Source organism: Protopterus annectens, chromosome 9.part0, assembly GCF_019279795.1.
Source record: "Protopterus annectens isolate FY-2018-M chromosome 9.part0, PAN1.0, whole genome shotgun sequence".
Lineage (NCBI taxonomy): Eukaryota > Metazoa > Chordata > Ceratodontiformes > Protopteridae > Protopterus > Protopterus annectens.
The window spans coordinates 765,655,600-765,680,829 of NC_056743.1; the positions used below are offsets into that span (position 1 = coordinate 765,655,600).

At 44.3% G+C, this 25,230-nt stretch overlaps 1 protein-coding gene across 1 annotated transcript in view; it reads left to right on the top strand.

Moving 5' to 3' along the window:
- API5 (apoptosis inhibitor 5) overlaps window positions 1-25,230 on the top strand; it is a gene marked incomplete in the record, with an annotated part of 1,096,633 nt that overhangs the window by 695,013 nt on the left and 376,390 nt on the right. The window contains 2 exon segments of the mRNA XM_044083396.1: window positions 9,395-9,484; window positions 9,659-9,840. Of these exon segments, the coding sequence (XP_043939331.1) occupies window positions 9,395-9,484; window positions 9,659-9,840 (272 nt within the window).

Genomic DNA, 25,230 nt, shown 5'->3' on the forward strand with positions numbered 1-25,230 from the left:
GTTTGTCTTTTATTGAGGCTAATGTTCTTCAGGAAAAGGAAGTGTGACTGTGGAAGACCGATTCCACATAAGGATGGTCATTCCCAGTGCCTCTTTTGCCTCAACCCCAGCATGACCACAAGAAGTGCTCCATTTGTCAGGTTTTGGTACATAAAACCCTCCAAAGTCTGTTATCCTCCCTTGCATTTACCTAGAAAACCAGCATCTTAAGCATTTAGCCGAGAACACAGTGGAATCCTCCTGTGACCTGGTGACTGAGCCTGCTAAGCGCAAGGCCAAAAAACATAGGCCCGAAGCTGCACCTCGCGATTTGGACGTCTCTCCCAAAGCACATGAGGGCTCAGAGACACGTGCTGCCATAGATCGGGAACTAGAGGCCGAGTCCATTTCCCAGGCCACCTTGGAACTGGATGTATGCACATCCAGAGAGGCTATTCGGACATCGTCTGCCCGATGTCCAGGGGCGGGGAGCCCAGGCTTATTGTGTCTGAAGGTTGTAGGAAGGTTACCCAAATAGTGAGGATGTTGACTTGGACTTGATAGGATGTAAGCCTGTGTCAGGCCCTCCTCCTTTGCATTGCATAGATACTCCAGAAAAGAAGAAGCAAAAAACAAGCGTATGTGCCCCCCCCCCCCCCGATTCTCAGAACGAATGGCAAAATTTCACACAAGGCCTGTTTATAAGACATTTATAGAGCTTAGGCCTTCTTGTCACCCTGCTTCTCCTCCTGCCTGGCCTTCCTCCCCACAGAAAAGACCTAGGCCTCAAGCCACTTCTGAGAAAGATTCTTTTGAGGAGGATAGTGGTCTGTTGGATTACTCTTCCCATATCCCCTCACTTTTAGATTATGCCTCCCATGAAGAAGATTCTAATGGAACAAAATTTGCCTTGGAGAAAATTTCTTTTAGATTGACCATCTCTAGGATGTATGACCACTTCAAATGGGACATTATACAGATGTCAGATGTCCAAAAACATTATTATGAACTCCTCCAAGTACACTCCCTTAGCCCTTCAGCCATTTCTTCTGTTATACCAGCCATTTTAGAGGCTTTTGCATCTACCTCTACTCATCTGGATTCTCAACCTCCAGCTCCAAAAAAGCTGGACAGGTACTACAGAGTACCTAAAGACTGCAATTTTCTTTTCAAGGCCCCAGTTGCAGGCCCTTTGGTGATTTTAGTAGCCTCTGATAAGGCTTTCCAGGTTGCTTCATTCCTCCTCCACTTCTCCCTTTAGATGAGGATAGAAGACGGAGAGACTGGGTAAAAAAATCTATACGTCAGCCACCCTGGCCTAAAGAGCTCTGACTTAACAGATTCACATGACCAGGTATAATCTGGAGCTCCTGTCTCAACTTTCAAAATTAATTTTAGACATGTCAGACTCTGAAATCAAGGCCTTGGCCTCCTCCCTCATTGCTTCCTCTTCTCAGGTAGACAGTCTATTAAGTGCAAGTACGATGCTGTAGAAGCAACATCAAGAGTAGCAGCCTCCTCTTCTGCCCTAAGAAGATTTGCCTGGTTAAGGCTTCAGCCCCTTCCGGAGGACATTAAGGGAAAACTCATGGATGCCCCCTTTGACAACTCTCCCCTTTTTGGTAAGTCCTCTGCAGAACTTTTCAAATCCCTAAAAGCAAAGACCTTAAAGATCTTGAGTACATTCTGTTATCTCCAGTACCTAAATTTCACAGGAATTACCAGGAAAATAAGTGTTTGTACGCAGGCAAACCAGAACGCCACATTCAAAACTTCAAAAGAAGCCTAGGAAGACTCAACAGTTTCCTCCAATGTCTTCCTCCTCTTCTCAGCTAGCTAAGCATCCCTTTCGTGATCAGACAGGCTTCTCCTCATGACTTGTCAAGAAGTCAGGACACCCCTCCCCCATCCCAATGCCTTACCCTATCCCTTCCATCCTGGGAACTTATCACCCAAGACTCGTGGGTGTTGAGCATCATCAAGAGGGGGTACTTCATGGTCTGGCACAAGGTGCCTCTCTTCAGAGGTGGACCCCTACCTCCAAAAGAACAGGAGTCTCTTTTTCTTCCAGTCCTGCAAAACCTGATCAAACAGGCACGGTCAAGCCTGTGGCCCCAGGACAAGAGAAAAGAGGCTTCTGTTCACACCTATTCCTAGTCCCCAGGTAGGAAAGTCCTTGGAGACCCATCCTAAACCTTTCCTACCTCAATGACTTTCTCACACTTACCTCATTCAGAATGTTTATCCTGCAGACCTTATTCCCTGTTATTCTCCCTCAAGCATTCCTAAGCCTCCATAGATATCATGGATGCTTACCTTCGTATACCCATCCATCCCAGATACAGGAGATACCTATGCTTCTGTGTGGGATCCTTTCACGATCAGTTCTTGGCTTTGCCTTTTGGACTCTCCACTGCCCCGAGAGTCTTCACAAAAAGTCTAGTACTGGTGATTGCCTTTTGCAGGCCCCAAGGTATCCCGATCATCACCTACCTAGACGACCTTTTGATTCAAGCCAGTTCCCAAGCAGAATTGAACAAAAATCTCCAGTTGACAATTGCCAACTTAGAAAGCCTGGGTTTCACCATAAATTTCACAGAGTCATCCCTGGTGCCATCCCAGGACCATGTCTTCCTTGGATGCAGATTTCAAACCAAGAGTATGGTGGTCTCTCTCCCCCCTGCCAAGCCACAGGCGATTTCTCTGGTCTTTGCAGAGATTCTCCCCCTACAGCGGCTGTCTGCAAGACAGTTCCTGAAAATGTTAGAGTTGATTGCAAGACTACACATGAGGAAATTCCGTTGGTTCCTAAAGTCAGTGCGGTCTCAACATGCCCACCCTGTGGAATACCAAATGCTTCTTCTACCTTGTCTCAAGAAGGGGCTCCATTGGTAGATGTCACAGCTGTCTCTAAACATGTATGTGATGAAAGGAGGTGCTACCAGCACAGCAAGCTGGAATTTTGTAAATAATTGTATGTCATTTGTGAATATCAAATTGATTTATACAAGATGCTTGTGTTACAAATGTATTAGAACTGTATGTCATGTGTATATCAGACTGATTTGTACACACATTTGTGTTGAAAAGGTATTTGTAAAGTGCTTGTGTTTGAAAGGTATGCACAGTGTGCCTTACTGGAGAGAACAGAAATGTAAATGTACTGTTGTAACTGTTTAAATGTACGTTTTAACAGAGTAAACTGAAGTTTCCTCAGTCCAGCAAACTTTAGAAAAATGTCTGAAATTAAATCACTTTATAGACTAGGTCATAAAGATGCTATCTCACAGATTTCAGTGCAGCCAGAGACAGAAAGTCTGTACTATGAAGCTTTCTGTATTGTCTTTAGGGTGAAGTAATCACTACTTTGGAAGCATAGAGGTATACAATTGTTTTATGACTTCCAGCACCTGCCAAAGATCTGAACAAAAGACCTTGTGTGTGCACTTTTATGGTTTGGTGCTAAATACCGAAAGCTGCCAGCAGTGGGGAGTTTTGCATGGAAACAAAGTCAGATGAGCAGAAATGTCATTCTGCAAGCTATCCCAGCATTAATATTTTAGGTATTATTTTGAGAAGTCTTTTGAAGACTTAGCATTACGTATTCTGTCTTGGGCCTGACAACAAGAAGAGCCATTGACCACATCATTTGCTTTGCTCTATTTAGTAAGTTATTAGGATGTAGTAACTCTTAGATGAAGTCAGGAATGTAGTGAAGCTTAGTTTAGATATTGTTTTTCCTTATTTGTCTGAGGCTGTGCTTCATTGTTTTAAATATTTCATATGATTTTGAACTCTGGTGTCACTGTAAATTGATATTTAGTATTGTGTTCTTTTATCAATTATTAAATACATTTAAAACTTTCATTGTGGCTTTATAGAGATATTTAAGTTTTGAGAGTACTTGCATATTTATTATGTGACCCTGTTTGGGCCACTCCTAATAGCCTTGCCCTTGGTCAAACTGCCATTTATATTAATATTAATTTCACTCAGTATATTGGGTACCCTTGGAAGACCTTTAAGGTAGCTGGCAGGAGTGTCTGGTGGCAGTCATAACTACCTTATAGTCTGGGCAGAAGGGGCATAGCTAGTAAACCTGTGCCAGCCTTTCCCAGGTGTGTGTCTGTGTCTCTCTGTCTGTGTGTGTGCGCATGTCTGTGTGTGTCAGCTACTTGGGCAGGGACATGAAGCACTGGTTGGACAGAGAGGGTGCTGGAGGCCTTGGCTTGGCCACTCAGCTGACATCTCCACTCTGTAGCTGTGCCAGTGGGGAGTCTTAATGGGAATCTGGAGAAAGAGGGAGAAAACAACCTTGGACTGGCTGTGGTCTGTGTGGTACTATGGGAAATTGCACTTGATGCAGAGCGCTGCATCTGGAAAGTCTGTGTGTACCCGTTAGCCTTCCGGTGAACATTCCTCACAGGTGCCAGTGGTGAGGATTGAGGCTCCTTGATACTGGTCCAGTTGTGGTTTGTTACACAGTACACAGATGCATTGGACATGGGCTTGGCAGCTGCCCTGGGGATGCCACCCCAGAGGAGGGACCACATAAACATCAAGGAAATGAAGCCACTAATCCTCACCCTTCAAACCTTCCAATCCCTGCTCAGACCAAGAAGGGTGCATATATACACACAGTGTAAGAGTCTTGTGGTATATCAACAAGTGGGAGACCAGATCCCATCTCCTGTGCAGACTAGCCATGTAGGCCTGGGGTGTAGCATACCTGTTAAATATCTTCCTCCAGACAGTCTACATCCCTTCCTGTCACAATGCTGTGTCAGACTCTGTAAGCAGATCCAGAACACAGGCTCACAAATGGATGCTTCACAGGGATGTGTTCCTGGACATTGTCCACAAGTAAGGTATTCCATGGATAGACCTGTTTGCCTCTGCTCTGAACAAGCAACTTCCAAAGTTCTGTAGCATAGAACCCCATTCTCAGGCAAGGAGAGTGGGTGCCCTATCAATCTCCTGGAAGGGGAAATTCCTGTATGCATTTCCTCCCCTTCCACTTATTCCTAAAGCCCTGCTGAAAATTCAGCAGGACAAACCAAAAATCTTGCTGGTGACTCCCTACTGGCCAAGACAGCATTGGTTACCCCTGCTCTTTCATCTAGCCAAGGCCAGTCACCACAAGTTACCCCACAGAGTGGACCTTCTAACAGAACAAGGGCTCACTCATCCACTTACACTTGGAGACCCTCGCACTGACCCTGGGAAGGTTTGAACTGCTGTTCTTTAGGGATATTTGGAGTTCCACTTTCAGCATCTTTTGAAATGTTTTTGTCAGCCCTGATCCCTTTCAGATACCTTTATTCAGGGGATGTGCTTCACGTCCTGCAGGAGGCCAGGAAACCTAATACCAGAAAATATTACCTCTTCCAAGAAGAAGAGATTCTCGCTTTGTTGTCTTAACAAAAACCATGATCCACTAACAGTGGACCCCCTTTTGGTTCTGTCATATCTGTGTGAATTGCTTAATGCAGGATTAGCTTACTCTTCCATAAAAGCACATCTGTCAGCTATTTATGCCTGCCTGCCACTTTCTCCCCCCTTAGCTTCCAGATTTGAAGCAAAACTGTTCTCAAAAGGTGTCTGCATCAGACCTCCCAGGAGACCCTTAGCTCCACCCTGAGACCTCAACTTTGTGATGGCGAAACTGACTCAAGTCCATTTTGAACCAGCTTCTTGTAGCTCTCGCAAATACTGTACTTGGAAAACTGTATTCTTGGTAGACATTACCTCCACCAGGCGAGTTTTGGAATTACAAGCCCTTATGGCATCTCCTCCTTTCCTGTCTTTCCACAAAGACAGGATTTCCCTTTGAACCAATCCCTTCTTCATGCCAAAGGTAGTCGATGAATTGTCCTTAAACAAAGCTATTCATCTTCCCACATTTCCCAGAACAGTAGTGAGAGGATCCTTTACACTTTTCATGTACAGAGACAACTCAGGTTTTACTTGCACAAGACTAAACCCATTAGGAAATCGGACCAACTGCGTCCTTTCACCCCAGGGTTCTGGGATTGCCTGTGTCCAAACAGACAGTCTCCAATTTTATATCAAAATCCATTGCCTTTTGCTATTCTCACCAAGTCCTTCCAGACTCAGTCAAACCTCAATTCACAAGGGCAGTGTTTTCCTTGGGACATTTTCTTAAGGGGTTGATACCAATTCTATCTTAGAAGCAGCTTACTTGGACATCTGTCCACACCTTCATCAAACATTATAAGCTGGATTCCATTTCCAAATCCAAGGCAAGATTTACCAGGGCCATTCTCCATAGCTTCATAGAAACTTCCTCTGCCATTCTCCCCTCCCTTTCTGCATGAGCTTTTGCACTCTCCCTTATGTCAACAGATGAACAGAAGGACATAGATTAGTTGTGTAAAAACTTAACATAACAATAGATGTCCTTCTCCTCTCTGTTGCTTATTCCATCCCTCCTTCCTTCCTCCCACTTCTTGCCTTTCTTGAATGCAGTGATCCTCTTTCCCTTGCACACACTCCAACTGGGGCTTCAGTTCTGAGTGTGGTGGTCATGTACATTGCTTTTATGGCCGATGTCTGTTAGTGGCCTACATTAGATAAATTGTGCACCCTAGGTAGTAGAAGACATTGATATACTGGCCTTGGCTGGCAACTCCCTTATGTCAGGAATACTGCAGCAGGGAAGAGAAGGACATCTGTCATTATGGTAAGTTCTTACACAAGTCTTTCCCAGCATAATTTCAGGTGCTCATAGTAAACCCAGTTAGTTTGTTAAAATGCTGTCCTAAGCCTTAAGCTTTTCTAAATGCACGAGTCTGGTAACAGTGGCCCCAGAAGTCCATCTCCCTTTAAAACAGACTAGTTTTGATTAATGAACTGCTTTATTTAAAAAGTATTACTACCATAGGTGGTTATAAACTGTATTATGTTCTATGATTTATCAGGCTGTCTGTGATCTTTCTATTATAATAAGTTTTCTCATGGTATTCTGTGCACTTCCTGCATAGTCTGTTTAATCAGGCTTGGCCTGTACCCTGAATGTATAAATCTGCATTTTATAAATCTTGCATAGAAGTGTGTAGTCATCACTTGATGAGCATTTTCTTTACAACCTGACAGACCACGACTTTGGTGTATTGGTATATGACTTGGATAACAGCTGTCAGCTCTAGGGAAATAATTCATTGAAAGTGGCTATCTATGTACAGATCTGTGTGTAGTCTCATGTACTAATCTAGTGATAGAAACACCTAGAAAATCTGTTGTGAACCTCTTACATATCAGAGTAGACTATAAACCAAAGTATGTGCTGTTTTACTATCTCCTGGAAACATTTCAGCGCATTAGCCTTACGTTTCCATACCATCCAGCGGTCATCCAGTTGACATATCACCACATAACTGTATTATCAAAAAAGATTATCTTGTCAAAAATAAATGTGGGTCTCCAAAATGCTCATGAAAAGATGTGCATAAATGGAAGCAAAAGATACAGCCACAGCAAGTCCATTAACTAAGTAAATTTCACCTTTGTCGTGAATCCCATTCTTAGTTATTACTGGGTTCAGGTATTAAAACAAATAAAAAAAACTCACTGGAATAGATATAGGCCTTTTGTAGCAAATAGATTATACAAAGCCTGATCTGGTGTGGAATATTAATATACAGTGAGTAGATATCTAGTGTATCCAGTGCTATCCGTTTGCCAAGCTGTAAATTTGTCATAAGCTGTAAAAAGTGAATGTTGTATCTATGCTGGAATGTATTATAACACTATCTGGTCTCTTAAAATTCTGTGATTGGTACTGTGAATGAATCACTCCCAGGCACAGCTGGTGGCCCTGCTGGGTTACATGTTTTATGAATTCTTCACAGTTAATAAAAACAAGTCCATGAGGGAGGTATTTAACAATGCCAGCGGTAAAATTATCTCCCTTGTTCATGTTTATGCAGTGGCCAAAGTAGTCCACACCTTCTTTGAAACTTACCACGACATTGATTCCAGAAGTATGGCTTATGTAGCATCCCTGTACTTCAGAAGGCTGACTTCTCTGTATTTGGCTTTCCTCCATTTCTGGTTTCCTAAGTAAGTAGTAATTTTTTTTAGTGATTGGAATTCCCACCATTTTCTCATTGCAGTAACTCTCTGGAGTAAGCAATTTGGTTACTTTTTACCATCTTACGATCACCGTTGTGTCTGGACGGCCACTCCATCTAGGTTCTGAAGATGGGTTTTGCTGATTTTTTTGCTGGTTTTCCACGTGGGAGTCGGAAGTGGCCTGTGGCTCTGAGGTAGCGGGCACCAGGGGCTGCGAAAGCGCCTCGCTGAGAAACGGCGACTGGCCTAGCAGAGGCCTCGTCGTCTGTTTTGGACCTCGGATGCCTATCCTTTTCTTTGTCCTTGCGTTTTTTGTAAACTCCAGTTGTCGGCTGTTCCGACGGTATTATATAATTAAATCTTCGGCCAAAGTAATGAAATGCAAAATCGAACAGACTCTTAATAGTGTGTTAGTTAAATCTAGCACAAAACCGACAGCTAGCAACATTGTGATCAGGGCCTAGGCGAGGAATACAGTAAGAGTGAAAATCCTTATGAGGTATTTGCTTCCCATAAGAAATACAATTGTTAACTTTTTCTGACATCGGTCTGGAGCAAGAAAAAAGTTTCCCCAACGGGGTACTTAGCTTTAATGAAGACTTCGGTTCTGAAATTCGGATTTGAAAATCTCAGGAGTCTGCCGACCAGCACTTGCGAACTGCTTTTGCTTTGGGCACCGCACGGCAAGAAAGACTGAAGAAAATGGCATCGGCTGCATCTTTTATACCCCTGGTGCACTGACATCAGGGAAGAGGCGACAGCAACCGACGCTGGACCTAGACTTTGAAATTCTGGCCGACTGAGGGTAGCCTGCCAGCAGGATAACCCAAGAGTAATGACTGCCACAGTGAATACACTCTAACATCTACATTTATGGTAGGTACACAACCATACTTTCTGAAGATGGGTTTTGCTGCAAGCGTATGCCAGAATATAATTTCATATTTTAGTGTTTCTGTTTGCATTGCAAGTTATGCTCACAGGAAGGATCAAACAAAAGTAGCAGGAGATAAACATGCTCTCCTAGCTTGACTCTAATCATGTCTCCTTGGTGGAGGACTGAGAGGAAAGACTGAATTGTGTCGGGGATATCTGAGGATGAAGTCACCAAGATTTGTAATTGTAGAAAGCTTCCTGTTTTTATGAGTCATATGTATGCAAATCTACAAATGGTGTTCCTGCAGAGAAGGATTTATGTGTCTAGTAAATGTAAGTGAAGGGTTTTGAACTTTAAAGGTGAATGCGTTGAAGTTACTTACTGTTTCACTTGCCATAAAAGTACTGCTGGAATTCACTTTTTTCTGTTATGCTTCTTTTTCAGGTTTTGAAACTGCTGGCTGAAATAAGTCCCTACTTTGGTAACATGGAAAAACTTGAGTCCAACCTAATGAAGCTCTTTGACAAGTTACTGGTATGAACTGCTGCTTTAGTTTGATATTTCATTCAGTTATTCATTCTGAAAAATGCCTCAGTCCCAACTGACAACATTTCTGGGAAGGTTTGAACTGCTGTTCTCTGCGGATATTTGGAGTTCCACTTTCAGCATCTTGTGAAATGTTTTTGTCATGTTTATTCCCTTGTTTAGGAGTTTATGCCTTTGCCTCCCGAAGAAGCGGAGAATGGGGAGAATGCAGGTGGCGAGGAACCCAAACTTCAGTTTAGTTATGTTGAATGTCTGCTGTACAGCTTTCACCAACTAGGAAGAAAGATGCCAGATTTCCTAACTACTAAACTTCATCCTGACAAACTAAAGGACTTCAAGATCAGGTATATGTTGGCAAGAAAATACAGAATGCTAATTATTTTTACATGGTTTTATTTTCGTTTAGGTTATATGAGGAAGTTTCTGCTGACTAGAACTTTTTCTGATGCTGCCATGTACAGAGCACTGCTACATGAATGCAAATTCTATTCCCTTTTGCTCTCTTCAGTCTGATTTTCTGTCAGCGTTCCTCAATGGAGTATGAACTAATGTTTGCCTTTCACACTTATTGTTGCAGTGTTCCCATTTCCTATTGTGGCTTCAGAATTTAACCAGTTTGATTAGTTTTTGCACTTCAGATAAGGAAACAAAATGAAGAATGTTCATATTCACTTTGTGTGCATAGTTCAAATCTTGATCTTGCCATTCGTCATGGACAAGTTCCCACGTTTTATTTCTGAGAAGCTAAACCCTTCCCATTATACCTTCACTGCCAGATTTTAGGTGAGGAACATGATATAGAGCACCATAAACAATGCCGACTATTGTGCCCAAAAGGGAGAAAAATGGAGTCCTTTCTTGGTTCTGTATACGTGACAGTTGATGAGGGTGGCCGGCACAGGATAACTTGTTCATTGCCTGGTACCAGAGTAATGCAAGTATAAGACAGAGCTGGAGTCAAGATGCAGGTTACACCCTGCCCTTGTAAAGTCTGACAGTGAGTGGCCTTGCTAGCAACCAGTTATCCCTGTCTAGAAGTGAGCTGCTAAGCTCATACCTGTTTAACAGTAATAGGCCTACAAGATGCTCATACCCTCCCTCCATTAACTACATTTAGGGGAGGTGGATACTGCCTGTCTTAGAATTGTGCATGTGGAGCATGTTTAGGCCTGGTCTTCTCACACAATGTAGGCCATCCAGTCCTCCAGCAAAGACTTGGTGGGTTCATTTAGAACAGAGAAGTCTTTGTTCAGTGTTAAGGCTTTCAGTGTGACTTCCTGGACTTGTATGGTTTGTAGGGCTTGACCCATACTAGTGTTCTTTGGCTCTTTGATGTCTGGACATAGTTGTCTTTGTGGGTACAGGAATTCATCTTCAGGAGATACAGGCTGATGCCCCCATTCTTACCTGGTCCTAATATTGCAACAAGATACTGTTTCTTATAGGTTCATAGGCTTGCTGCCCCTACAGGCCATTTTAAGGCTAGCCAATTTTCCCCTTGGGTGCTCAAACTTGCCTATTCCATTTGGTTATAGATTGGCTTTCCCCATCCCATGGTGGATAATTATATATATTACTCCTAATGAGAATAACTGGGATCATATCATAGATAATATGAGGGGACCTGTGCATGGAATAAACCATTCAGAGGCTGAATCTGTCCATTAGAAGTACAGGTGGCAGTCCTAGGGTACATTTTCTGTTTCCCATCCATAGGTCTAAGTTACACTTTGAAAGCAAGTATTTATATATGAATCTTATATATTTTATATTTATATTTTTTAATTATTCTTCAAGCACCACAGCCAGATCTCTTGACCCCTGGTGTTTGACCATTATGTGATTGATCTCTGTTGGTTCTGTAAACCATGTGCTACTCGACTCTAGAGCAAAGGGTTAAGGAGAACTTATCCTTCACCCTCAGTGCCCTAGGAAGGGAATCAGAAGACCAAGATGTCTGTAGTTCTGAAACTCACATGAATAACAAGTCCTCCTCCCCACCAGATGTGGTCATCTCCTTTGGGAAAATTTTTGGGCTAATGAAAGCCTCCGCCGTGTGGCTTCTTTACCTTTTTCTGGAAACATCTCATCTGATGTCAGTTTTCATTCATTCCTCAACAGTTGGGTTTGGATCCAACTCTCTGATCGGAGACTGCTGTCATTTTAGCTCATGGCCACTAGAAAACTCTCAGGCTCCTCCCTTTACACATAATGCACCATCCCCTAACATACCCCAGATCTTGTTTGCTGCTTTTGAGTCTGGGCATGGTCGCTGTGAGCTATTGAGCTTGTTAGTTATTTTTTGATAGACAAGTTCAACTTTTTCCTCTTACTTGTATCTTTAATAACTTCAGTTTTTTGCTATTTTCTTGTATTTATACCTGCCTTTCATACACTTTGCATATTTCTCCTTACCATAGTTGGTAAGTTTCCTTTTCTTTCTCCTTACTTACACTTTAAGTGTATCCTTAAAAACCATTGTTGGTATTTTTTCTGTCTCTGCATTTATATATATATATATATATATATATATATATATATATATATATAAAACGGCACTACATCGACTGTACTATAGTCGAACACGGAAGTTCGAAAATAGCAATGTCGATGACAAAAAAAACAATCTAGGACTGTGTTTTAACATGGGTCGAGGTAGGGGAGATGTTTGTAGTTCTGAATAATACTGAACACCTACCTCCACCCATGTTAAAACCATTCCTAGATTGTTTTTTTGACGTCGACATTACTATTTTCGAACTTCCGTGTTCGACTATAGTACAGTCGACGTAGTGCCGTTCGACATTTTAATAGTAAACCATAGATATATATATATATATATATATATATATATATGTGTGTGTGTGTGTTTGAAAATGGTCCATCTGGATTCAGAAAGTGTCAGGAATGCGGACACAAATTGACACTTGCTGACACTCGCACCTTATGCTTGTACTGTCTAGGCTCACAATGCGTACAAATCGACTGTAAAATTTGTAAAGCTTTCAATCCGTGTGCTATAGCTGATAGAAAGAACAAACTTGTTTTGAAAGGGCTACTACCCTTTTCTTTTTCGGAAGTTGTATCCGGGACTCAGCTCCCCAAACAAAAACTGAAGGAGCCATCTACTAAGCCTTCGGTCCTTCCAGGTCCTCGGGCCCCTTGCCTGATCCAACCATGGAGCCACCATGGAAGAAACACAAGACAGATTCAAAGACTGCTTCAGCCCAGACAGCATCGGAGAGTAAAACAGCTTCCTTGGATTTCAGTCTGTCGAATCTGAAGCCATTACCTAAAACGCACTATTCTCCCTCTATAGACCCAGTACCATCGTGAGTACCTTCCCCTTTCCTGGCATCCCGCCGGGACTCTAGATCACCATCAATTCCATCATCCTGTTCTTCCAGAAATCTGACCGAGGTGGATGTGGACAGAATGATGGGAGTTTTTCTTGGTGCATATACAGATGGGAGGTCTTTCAGCTCATATCCCTTTGGGTCAGGGAGCCCTTGTTTGCAGTACACCACCAGTCTCAGCTTCCTGTCCGATCTAACCAATTGGCCCTTGGATCCAAGTCTCCCGGAACTGTCTGGATAGGATCCGAAGATCATAGTATCTTAGCCTTCGAGGCTTTCTTTGAGTCCAGTGGCACTGACATTTTTTGGAGACAGATGGCTTTCGAAGTGCCAATTTTTGAGGCATTAGTCTACTCCAAAGCTGTTGGAGCTGTCTCTTCCTGTCAGAGCTTTGGTATTGGACAGCTTGGCTCCGACCTCTTCCTCCGATGGATTGCCTTCGGAGCAGGAGGAGTGTGGCTTCTTGGCTCCATCTGCTTCTTTCTCCCTGGAGCCTTCTGCCTTTAAGGTGGTGGAGCATGTGTTCTCAGCTTCTACTGGACAGATGACCACCCACCCACGCCTCAGATCTCCCCTCTGGATCCTGTATGTCTCTTTGCCCCATAATTATATGCCACAGGGGCAGCCAGCCCAAAGTCTCCAGGTTACCAAGCAGGTTATTACTGTTTTGTCAGATACTTCTGGATCAACCCATGAAGAAGTCCCTAGGAAGAGGAAGTGCAAGAGGAGACACTTAGACTCCCCCCAGGAGTCAGTCACCTAAGAAATTGATTTTGATGAGGGGGGAAGGTCCCTAAGATCACCACCAGAAGATTTCTCATTCGGAGACATCTTTGAGATCCTTAAACAAGGGGGCAGTTGGTCTACTGATGACCCTTCCCCAGAGGAATCTGTATTCCTGGAGGCCTTTGGGTCTGGCCCATCTACCTCCTGGGTCACTCCACCTGCTGACGAGCTCATTGACTTGGTCTCTAGGCAGGTGTGGAAGGAACCAAAAAGAGACGAGCCAGTCCCCAAAAGTCCAGATTGGATTCTGGCACCACCTGCAGGAAGGGAATTTTGGAGCAAGGGAGTCCCTGCAGATGCCATGGTAATGGCAGCAGCCACCAAGAAAGAACTCGCAGAGCAGAATTCTTCTGTCCGTCGCCCTAACAGGGAGTCAAGGGCTTTGGACAGATTTGGGAAGTGTGTGTATACTTGAGAATTTTGCCCTCAGATTGCTGAACTATTTGGCACACTTTACAAGACTACAGAGGGATCTGATAAAGGAACTTTTAAAATCCCTTTCTGGGCCCAGTACTGCTGAGACTCAGGCTTCTGTAGTCTCACAGTTGGCTATCCTGCAGTCTATTTCTAACTCATCCATGAGGCTTATCTCACATGCAGCTGAAGGTACCTTAAGGGTAGTGGGTTCAGTCATTTCCATTGGGAGGGATGCCTGGATTTGCTTGTGACTCTACAGAGCTCTTCAGGTTTTCTGTCAGTGCTCCTTTTAACTGAAGCTCTTTATTCGGTTCTAAAGTGAAGGACACACACTCCAGGTGTGATCAAGATGGAAAGACACTTTCTGCAGTGGGATTACATTTTTCAACCCCTCAAAGGACCTTTTCAAAAAAATTGAGGAGGGTGAAAAATGTGGTTCAAGACGTCCAAGGGTCCTTTCCAAGATCCACATGGAGATAGTTTTCCCAGAGGCAGAGGAGGGAACTCAAATGTGAGACCCCGCCCATGTGGCAGAGGATGCCCACAGAGCCAAGAGTCTAGAGCTTCCTTCTCTGCCAGACCCTACCAGCACTCCTGAAAGGAGGCCCAATTGTCTCCCTGTGGAGGCAGTTGGGGGTCATTTATCCCTGCATTAAAGAGCCTGGCTAGACCTTACAAAAGATATGTGGGTGCAGTGGATTATTTCCAGAGGTTATACAGTTCCCTTTTTCCTATCACCTCCACTTGTTTGCAAATTTCCACCCAGTCAGAGGAAAGCAGCAGCACTAGAAATTCAAAAGCTGCTAGAAAAGAGTCATCCAAGAGGTCCGACCAGATAGAATTCAGAATGAACTTAGGATTCTTTAGTGCCAAAGAAAACAGGGGAATGAAAACCGATTTTTGGATATCAGCAATCTGAACAAATAGTTCGGCACATCAAGTTCTGGATGGTCACTGTTCAGTCTATTCTGCCCTTTTAGTTCAAGGACAACTGGATGTCCTCAGTAGACCTTTAGGATGTGTACTATCACATAAAGTTGAACAGACAATTAAGAAGGTATTTACGCTTCAAGCTGGGAGCCAGTCATTACCAGTTCATAGCACTGCTTTTTGGCCTCTACCCTGCTCCCAGGGTGTTCATCAAATGCATGGCTGACTGCAAGGATTCCTTGTGCTTCTGTTCTTGGACGACTGCCTCATTACTGCCCCAAACAGGGATCTATTGACAAGGATTCAAGACCAGGTACCCTAGACTTGCTCCCATCTGGGGATCACCATAAATTACAGCAAATCTCAGAACCATCTCGGACATCGGAGTTCATAGGAATGACTTTCAACACAGTATCAGTGACAGCTTTGCATCCACTCTCAAGATTACAAACTATCAGATTCCAGGTCAGAAATATAATTCACAATTCCACAGTCTGATCCCGATTGATCCTACAAGCCTTAGGGTCAGTGTCTGCAACTGTAGTTCTAGTTCTCTTGGCAAGATTTCACATGAGAATTTTTCAGCACATGCCTGCCCAGATAAGGATTACCTAGACTTGCAAAAGATACTTTTGGTGGTGGATTCAGTCAGATCAGGTATTGCAAGGCTGTACCTCAGCCCCCAAGGCCTTAGCCACAGACACGTCCCAGATTGGTTGGGGAGGGGGCATTTTCTGGGAAAAACAGTCCAAGGCACTTGCTTCCCCAAGAGGCCAGCACTCTGGCCAGTCCTGGAAATGAGAGCAGTGCTCTCAGTGTTGCATGCCTTTCAGGACTGTCTGCCTTTCGAGACAGTTGCTGTTCAGACAAGACAGCATGTTACTTGTTTGGTACATCAGCAAACAGAGAGGAACAGATCTTACCCCTTGTGTCAAGAAGCTCTAAGTGTGGCAGTGGGCGATCTCATCCAACCAATTTCTGATAGCAACGCACATTCTGGAGAAGTCCACCATGATAGATAAATTGAGCAGGTCCATTCTACTACCTCAAGAGTGGTATCTCAATGAGGAAGGTGCGGAAATGTTTTTTTGTTTTCACTGATGGGACCAGCCTTGCTGAGACTTCTTTGCATCTCCTCTAACAAGTGCAGCAGGTTCTTTGTCCTAATACCCCCACCACCACCAGAGATGCTCTAAACAATTGGCTTCCCAGTCTCCTCTGTGTGTATCCCCCAACTCCCTTGACCCCAACATTTCTGCAGAAAGCTTTCCGGTTGAAGAGGAAAGTCATCCTCATTGTACCTTACTGGCTTCAACAGATTTCGGTTCCTGTTTCTTTGGCCTCATCTAGTCTACCAACCTTGGATTCTGGATCAGGTTCCAGGTCTCCTGTCTCAACTGCCAGACATGATTCACCCAGGTATCTCAAACCTAAAGCCGTCAGTGTAGTTTCTCCACTTTCAGGTAATAGACAACATATGCTGTCTTTCCCGGTCAGTCATATACTTCTGTCTTCTCACAAAGCTTCCACAAGAAAACTTTATAGAAGTAAATGGAAAAGATTTGTTTTTTGGGTACTAAGGAGCTAGCACCTCGACTATTCGAGCTTGACTACCTGCCATCTCTAATTTTCACGTAGGAATTGAAAACTCCACCCTGGCTTCATCAAAACTATAAGGCCTTCTTGAAAGGTACCCTTCTTTTGAGACCTCCTTATAAGGATCCAACTACTCCATGGGGCTTAAATTTAGTACTGCAGGTCTTAATTCATTCCCCTTTTGAATCATCTAAAGTTTCTGACCTGGAAGACTATATTTTTGGTAGCCATCACCTCTGCTAAAAGAAGGTCAGAACTCCAAGCATTATCTTGTAAACCTCCCTACTTGATTTTTCATAGGGATAGGGTGTCATTGTGAACCAGTCCTCTTTTCCTTCCTAAAGTGATGTCAGAATCCAACGTCAAACATCCATTAATCTGCCAGATGTTCATGTTTCACTGTTGCAGTCATCACTTGTGGGTTATCCCTGCTGGGTAGCACCTTGGCTGGCCCGAGTACCAGAGTAAAGGTTTCCCTCCTGCATTGGCTGTTCTGTGAGTGTGGCTGACATCAGGTCATCAGGGCAATAAAGGGAGACGGCTGACGCCAATGCATCAGTCTTTCTTGCCGTGGAGCCCGAAGCAGAAGTAGTTTTGTGAGTGCGTCGGTCGGCTGTTGCCTGAGTAAAGACAACAGTCTAAAGCTGAGTACCCCATTGGAGAATTTTTTCTTGCCTTAAACCGGTCAGAGAAAGTTAACTGTGTCTCAGTTGTGGAAAGCAAATTCCACACCAAGACTTCCATTCTGTCTGTGTCACCTGTTTAGGCCCAGACCCCGACTGATATTGTAACTAGGCATTGTAGTCAGTCTTTCCAGCAACACGAAATGCCATCAGTCTCTCAGGCAGTTTCTGACTTTCCTAGGAAGAAAAAAGGCAAAGACAGGGATAGGCCTCCAAAATTTAGACCCTTTGACGATCCCAAACTACCGTCTACCCTTTCTCAAAGCAAGGTTACATCTGAACTCAGTGAGGCACCTTCGCAGCCCCTGACTACAGCCGACGATGCACTGCAGGCCTCTACCGAGACCCATTCGGAGTCCAGTATGCCACCGGATCAACCTCCTCCTACAGAGATGTTGTTTGTTTCTTATGCGGTTGGGTCTGGAGCAGCTTTGCAGGCACCGGCTTTAGTGGAGCCCCCACCGACATCTAAAGTCAGGATTAGACTGACTACAATGCCGCCGGTCAAATTGACTCTGTATAAGGCTACTGAACCAGCTAGGTCCAAGCCAAAATCTACCCTCAGAAAGTTCCCTCCACAGAGCCCGAGACCCAGCCACCAACCTACTACTAGCCAGCCAGCCCCTCAATCACAGCAACTTCTCAGAATGGCAGAGGACCTGATGACTCTGATCAGGGGTAACCAACTTCCCCCTCCCACACCAGCCAGAAGAAAGAGACACCCCCTACAGAGGTCCTCACAGACCTGGAATCAGTGGCTTCAGATCAGGAGGAGACAGACATGGAAGACCAGCCCTTAGCATTCCAGGACTCTGATGCTGATGATCCCATCCCCACTGCCTCGCCCCCTGAGGACCTTTCTTTCAGGGAAACTTTAAACACTCTCTAAAGAACATTTTCAGTGGGAGGCCCAGGACTACTCCCAGTCTAAAAATACTCTGGGAATGTCTAGATCTGCCTCAGCATAAGCCTCTGGCCATTCCTCCTATCCTGGATGTAGTAGAGGATGTTTTTCTAGAATCCGCCCCATCTCCAGACTCTCTCCCTCCTGCACCAGAAAACCTGATAGATACTACAGGGTGCAAGACTCGCACAAATACCTATTTAAAATCCCTAATGCAGATCCTGAAGTAATTATTCAGGGCCCAATGGGAGCTAGAGCAAGTTATTCTAAAAACCCCATCCCAACTGACAAAGAAAGCAGAGCTCTAGACAGAATGGGTAAAAATGTTTACAACTCAGTCACTTTAGCCGTTAGGACTTTAAACTGTCAATTTCATATGATCAAATTCCAGCAGAATGTGCTTAGATTCATTAAACAATAAATAATCTGCCTTCCCTGACAATAACCCTCCCAGAGAATTAACAGACCTCATACAGTCAAGCTCTCTGGTAGCAAAGCATTCCTTACACTGTGGTTATGATGCCTTGGAAGCCTCTAACAGGGCTGCAGCTAGCCCACTTCCTTCACCAGAGAATCACAATGACAACCCCCCCCCCCCCAGGTCTCCAGACATGCTGGGAGGAAGACTTTCCCTCTTCCTGGAAAACTGGCAGGCCATCACCTCAGATCTGTGGGTCCTGAAAATAGTTACCAATTGGTACAGATTCTATTTCAGTGAAAAACCAAGGAGATCAGGTTGCCCAGACGTCTCTGCAAACCAGACAGCAGAAGGTATTCACCAGGTCTGAAACCTTTACGCCCAGGGTGCTGTAGAACCCGTGCCCAAGGAACAGACCAGAAAGGGATTTTACTCCAGGCTGTTCCTGGTTCCCAGAAAAGAGGGCACATGGCATCCTATCTTAGGCCACTCTACCCTGAATCTGTCCCTTCTGGTTCCAAAATTCAAAATGTTGACACTGCAAAACTACTGCCTATGCTCCTACCACAACCCTGGCTAGTGACTCTAGACCTGAAGGATGCCTACCTGCATATTCCTCTCAGAGAGTCCTGCAGGAGTTACCTAAGGTTCAGAGCATGGTCCCAACACTTTCAATTCTGTGCACTGCCCTTTGGCTTATCCACTGCTCCCAGAGTGTTTACAAAGTGTTTGACTCCAGTCATTGCTTACGGCAGATAGAGAGCCATACACATTTACCCCGATCTAGACTGCCTCATTCAGGCAGAAACAAAGGAAAAGCTCCTACAGGACCTCTCCTTTGTGCAGACCATACTGACCTCACTGGGCTTCACCATAAACATGGAGAACTCCCAGCTGCTAACCACACGAAGGATTACCTTCCTGGGCGCACTGCTAGATGCATCCAAGCAAATGCCCCCCCCCCCCCCCAAAAGCAGACCTTTCTGCATTCCTACTTAAACCAGCTGGCGCAAAAGACCCACCTTACAGCCAGACAAATATTAGAAACCCTGAGATACATGTCCTTCTGCATCGTGCTGGAATCCCTGGCCAGGTTGCATATGTGGAAACCGCAGTGGTACCTAAGGAACCTCTGGTGCCAACACTCCATTTCTGGAGCACCAACTGCCACTAATCCCTTGCTTAAAGAAGGAACTCCTCTGGTGGGTCCAGGCTTGCTCCCTGAACAAGGGACTTCGTTTTGTCCTTCGCACACACAAGCAGACCTTGACCATGGACGCCTCAGACATTGCCTAGGGAGCCCACACTGAAACTCTGCAAACCCATGCCTTTTGAGAACAGGAAGTTATAGGTGTACACATCAATATGAAAGAAATACTGGCAGTGCACAGAGCTATCCTAACTTTTCAAGAGCATCTGTCGCCAGGGGTACTCCTAATATGGACATATGTGGTACATCAACAGGGGGGGGCACTCATTACTACCCCCTATGGCACCTTGCCATGGAAATGTGGCAGTCAGCATCAAATCTAGGACTGCATCTCTTAGCTCAATATGTCCCAGCAAAACAAAGCACCCTGGCAGATCACATAAGCAGGCAAATCATGGACCCCCACGAGTGGCAGGTGCACAGGGAGACCTTCATACAGATCACTCGCATTTGGGTGGAGCCAGACATAGACCTTTACGCAAACCACCAAAACCATCAACTGGCTAAGTTCTGCACAAGACAGTTTCACCCAGAAGCCTGGAGGATGGATGCCCTGTCCTTCCACTGGGGCAGCCTGTTTGTGTATGCCTTTCCCCCACTTCCTCTGATACCCAGAGTTGTACTCAAGATCAGAGAAGGAGGACCAAGGGCTATCTTGATTGGCCAAGGCAGCACTGATACCCCATGCTCCTCAGCATGAGCATGCACCCTCTCTTTACTCTGCCTTCCACCGCAGACCTTCTCACACAACAGGGAAGGAATCTCCTGCATCCAGGCTTTGCCACACTCAGGTTAACAGCATAGCTGATTCCTCAAAGACCGTTAACACTGCAGCCCTCAGCAATCCAGTGTTAGACATTAAGGAGGCTCGCAGACCCAGTACCAGAAAATTGTATTCCTCTAAATGGAAGAGATTCACCTGCTGGTGCTCCACCAAGAACATCACCAGCTCTAAAGCGTCTTTACCGCTAGTTCTGGAGTACCTGACAGAGCTCCTCCATAAGGTTTTGTCTTACTCCTCTGTCAAGACTCTTGCCTCCGCTATTTCAGCCTGTGTCCAGGCTGAACAGCCTTTATTCTCTCAACACCTCTTGAAGCAGTTCCGCAGAGGTGTGGCTCACATCAGACTGCCAAGAAGACCCCCTGTGCCAGCTTGTGATTTAAACTTGGTCCTGGAAAAGCTGACTCTTCCCCCCCCCCCCCCTTTTGAGCTAGCTTCCTCAGCAGATTTCAAATACTAATCTTGGAAGACTACCCTTTTGCTAGCCATCACTTCTACTAAGAGGGTATCCTAGCTCCAGGCTGTTATGGCCACTGAGCCCTTCATCTTCCATGCGGACAGGGTCTCTCTAAAAACCAACCCCTCTTCATGCCCAAGGTGGTCTCTGAGGTGACCCTCAACCAAACCATACACCTACCTACCCTCTTTCCTAAACTAACAAATAGAAGGGAGAGAATTCTGTATACCTTCAATGTGCACAGACAGTTGAGATTTTACCTCGACAGGACCAAATCAATCAGGAAAACTGACCAACTCCTGGTTTAATTCACCCCTGGGCAGAGGGGAAACCCATTACCAAGCAAACCATTTCCAAGTGTATCTCTCATTGTATACATTTCTGATTTACCTTCCATGGAAAGAGTCCTCCCAAAACTGTCAGATCCCATTCCATAAGAGTAGCCTCTACCTCCACAGCCTTTCTGAGGGGGGTTCCTACCAAGGAAATTCTGGAAGCTGCTACTTGTACATCTATTCACATTTTCACCAAGCACTACCAGCTGGCTAATTTCTCCTAAACCAGGGCAGGATTTGCATCTGCAGTCCTGCCGGGCATGCTAGCATCCCCATAATTGTGCAACTTTCCTCCACCCACTTCCTCTGCTTTGGGATTCTTCCCACAAGTGATGAATGCAGCAGTGAAACACAAAGTGCATAAGTACAGTTGTGTGCACTTGCCATAAATGTAGATGTTCAAGTGTATTCACTGTTGCAGTCCTGTTTCCCTCCCACCTACCCCCTTTTTCTTAACTATTATATGAATCTTCTCTGGGGCTCCAAGACCTTTGGGAGCAAGAAAAAACTGATGTAATGGCGTCATCTGTCTCCCTTTATAGCCCTGATAACCTGATGTCAGCCACACTCACAGAACAGCCGATGCAGGAGGGAAACCTTTTCCTCTGGTTCTCAGGCCGGCCGAGGTCTACCCAGCAGGGATAACCCACAAGTGATAACTGCAACAATGAATACACTCGTACATCTACATTTATGGTAGGTGTACACAACTGTACTTTTTCTTTCCAGATTTTATAAATAAAGGTGAATATATGTTAAAGGTTTTTGGACACTCACAGATAATTGTGTTTGTACTTGCGTAGAACAAAGAACATCAGAAAAACAGATGAATTATTTGACTCCTTTGCAGATTCCAAATTGGGTAAGCCAGTTACAAAGATAACTCTGGCAAGATGGCTTATGGATTGTATATCATTTGTCTACAAGCTGGGTCTGTCCTTACCAAATGACCTTTAAGAGCCCATTCAACCAGGTCCATGGTGACATCTTCATTATTTTTATCTAGGGCTTCCATGGATGACATATGTTCGGCTGCAACTTGGGCTAATCCTCATACCTTTATTACTCATTACAAATTGAATTTGGTCTCAAGAGGAAGAGCAGCCTTTCGCTTAGCTGTACTCTAGAATATCCTTCCTCAGGGGACTCTGTCCCAGCTGTCGAGGAATGAATGAAAATTGACAACAATCAGATAAGGAAGTTATGTACTCAATAAAACTTTCCATCTAAACTGAAAAACACCACAATACACAGAGGCAGAGTCCGGGTACATGAATATTTAAGAATTTATTGTAAAGTGTTGATTGGTTTGGAGTTGATTGGAATTTAAATGTTCATGTTTTTAACTGCTGTTTCTGAGGAAGTCTTTGTGATGAATAGCGACTATTAAAGTATAACTACACTAAAAACTGTACCTGGACTCTGCCTCTGTGTATTGTGGTGTTTTTCAGTTTTTTTGGTTTGAGGTTACACTGAGCCTGGAAATTGCTGTTTTTTGGTAAAACGTTCCATCTGTGTTATCTATTTTCATTCTTCCTCAACTGCACTCGCAACAACCCCCAACCTTTTCAACTAATGACCTCTGGAAGAGTGAGCTCTTATAAGGACACCACTCTCCTTGCATTGAGCTCCAGGTATTGGTGTCTTCTACCAGGATGATAATAATTCTTGGATTATGTAAACCAGCAAACAAGATCTGAGGTATGTAAGGGGATAGTACATTATGGGTAAGGGAGGAGCATGAGAGTTTTCTAGTGGTCACAAGCTAAAATAACAGCCAAGTCTGATCCAAGGGTTGGATCCAAACCTAACTGTTGAAGAATGAAAATGAAAAACACAGATGAAACATGGTAAGTACAAAATGTCATTTTTTGAATATCTGATTAAAAAAGATGAAGACAGTAGAGTCATTACTTCTGTGAAGTGTGTCCTTAAGGATATTTTTTGTTTTTGCTGCCTAGAGAAATCCAGAAACTGTTGCTGTCAAAAAGATTGAAGTTATGTACATGCCCTCAGCAGAGTAGAGTGGAGTGATAACCTTACCAGGCATCGTGAGACAGAGTCCTGAATGATCTCTTCTGTTCAGCATAGGTCCGGAGGCCATATCAGTTTTCTGCCTTAATGAGAGCTCAGGCTCAGTTGTTTCTCTCACCTGTCAAAGTTTTAGACCTTGCTAGTGGATTAGGTACTGAAGAAGTTATTAGAACTTCAAAACTCTGGGATTAAGGAGAGACCCTTTATTACAGCCTCTGGATTGAGTTTCTGTGTAGTGTTATATAATTGAAGCAGTGTTGATTTTCTGGCTCAGGAAATGCACCTGCATAGGGTGGTGTAACTTGCGTTCTCTTCCTTTAAGGATGAGCTAAAGAAGACTGTTGTGGTCCCTGCTCCTTTTAGGAAGTAATTTTTAGCCATGCGTCTCGGGATTTGGTTAAAATCCTTTGAAAGGCAAAGCAGACCGTGACTACAGTGGATAGTCTTTACAGTGCTTTTCCTAATTTAGTGCTTCTTCCAGGCTTACCCAGTTTTCTAAGATGAGAAAACATTTGTAGGTTAAGGAGATTCCCAAGCATCAGCTTGTTTTACCTTCCAAGTCTGTCTCATCCAGATCCTCCAAGGAGGAAATGTTTTCTGGCCTTAAAATTCCTTTGCCATCTGGGATAGTCTTGATAGTGGGTTGGTTCTTTAAGTTTGAGCTGGATTGGCTAACCATCATAGAGAACTTATGTCTTAACTGAAATCACTATTGCAATATTCATAACAGATGGGATGTTCTGTAGTCCTATCTCGACTTCATTTTTACACTTGGAATCAGAGCCGAACCTCTGCTCCGACTTGGCCATTCTATAGCTCAAAAACATCTGGTTGGCTCGTGGCTAGGAGGTATCCCATCATGCACCACTAACAACCCAGATCTCGTTTGCCGTTCGTTCGGCTCAGACGTGATTCTTCTTGGCCCTGGCTAAGTGAAAATTTTCAGTATCTTTGACTAGTTATTGTTGACTAAAAAAATAATCCTTTGTGATAGTGTGAAGTGTTTTCGCAGTCCATGTCTGTTTTAGACTATTTGCTGCATTGTTTACTGGGTGTACTGTTTGTATTTTGATTGGCCCTTCTTCCATTGGCCTTTTGTATGCCTGCATCGCTTCTCTTGTGCTGCTTGTTTTGTTATAGGTTCATAGGTTGATACTAGGCTATCGGCCCTAGGGCCTATACAAGCCTAGCCATAACAATACCCTGGCTATTTCTTCCCACACTGTTTACTTCCCTGGACCCCTGTCTAGCAGGGTGACTGACGTGATCCCTGGGGTGAATTTCCTTTCTCCCATCCAGTCATCAAGGTTCGTTTTGAAGAGGGCCAAAGAGGTGCTTTGCTTGACATGTGTGGGCAGTCTATTCCAGAGTCTGGGGAGTCTCTGGGTCAGGAACCTATCCCTCCAGCATGTTTTGTTTATTGTGATGACAAGGTTTAGATCCTTGGAGCATGTGGCTCTGAGGGATTGGGATTTCTTTAAGTGTAGCATGTCCAGCAGCTCTGGGTTTGACAAGGCCTTGTATGCTAAGCAGAGATCGCCTCGGAGTAGACAATATGCAACAGAGTATAGCTGGAGTTAAACGCGGTCAGCATAGGGCATCAGCTTTAGGCCTGTGATTCTTTTAGTGAGGTATTTCTGCGGCCTTTCCAGTTGTTGCAGATGTCTTTAGAGGTACATACCAAATGGGGTGTTGTATTCTATAATGGGTCTAATGAAGGATGAGTACAGTGGGACAATGACCTCCTTTTTTCTGGATGAAAAACCCTTAGTGATTAGGTGTGCCACATAGAAGGATTTCCTGACTGTTGTGGCGATGTGGTTATTG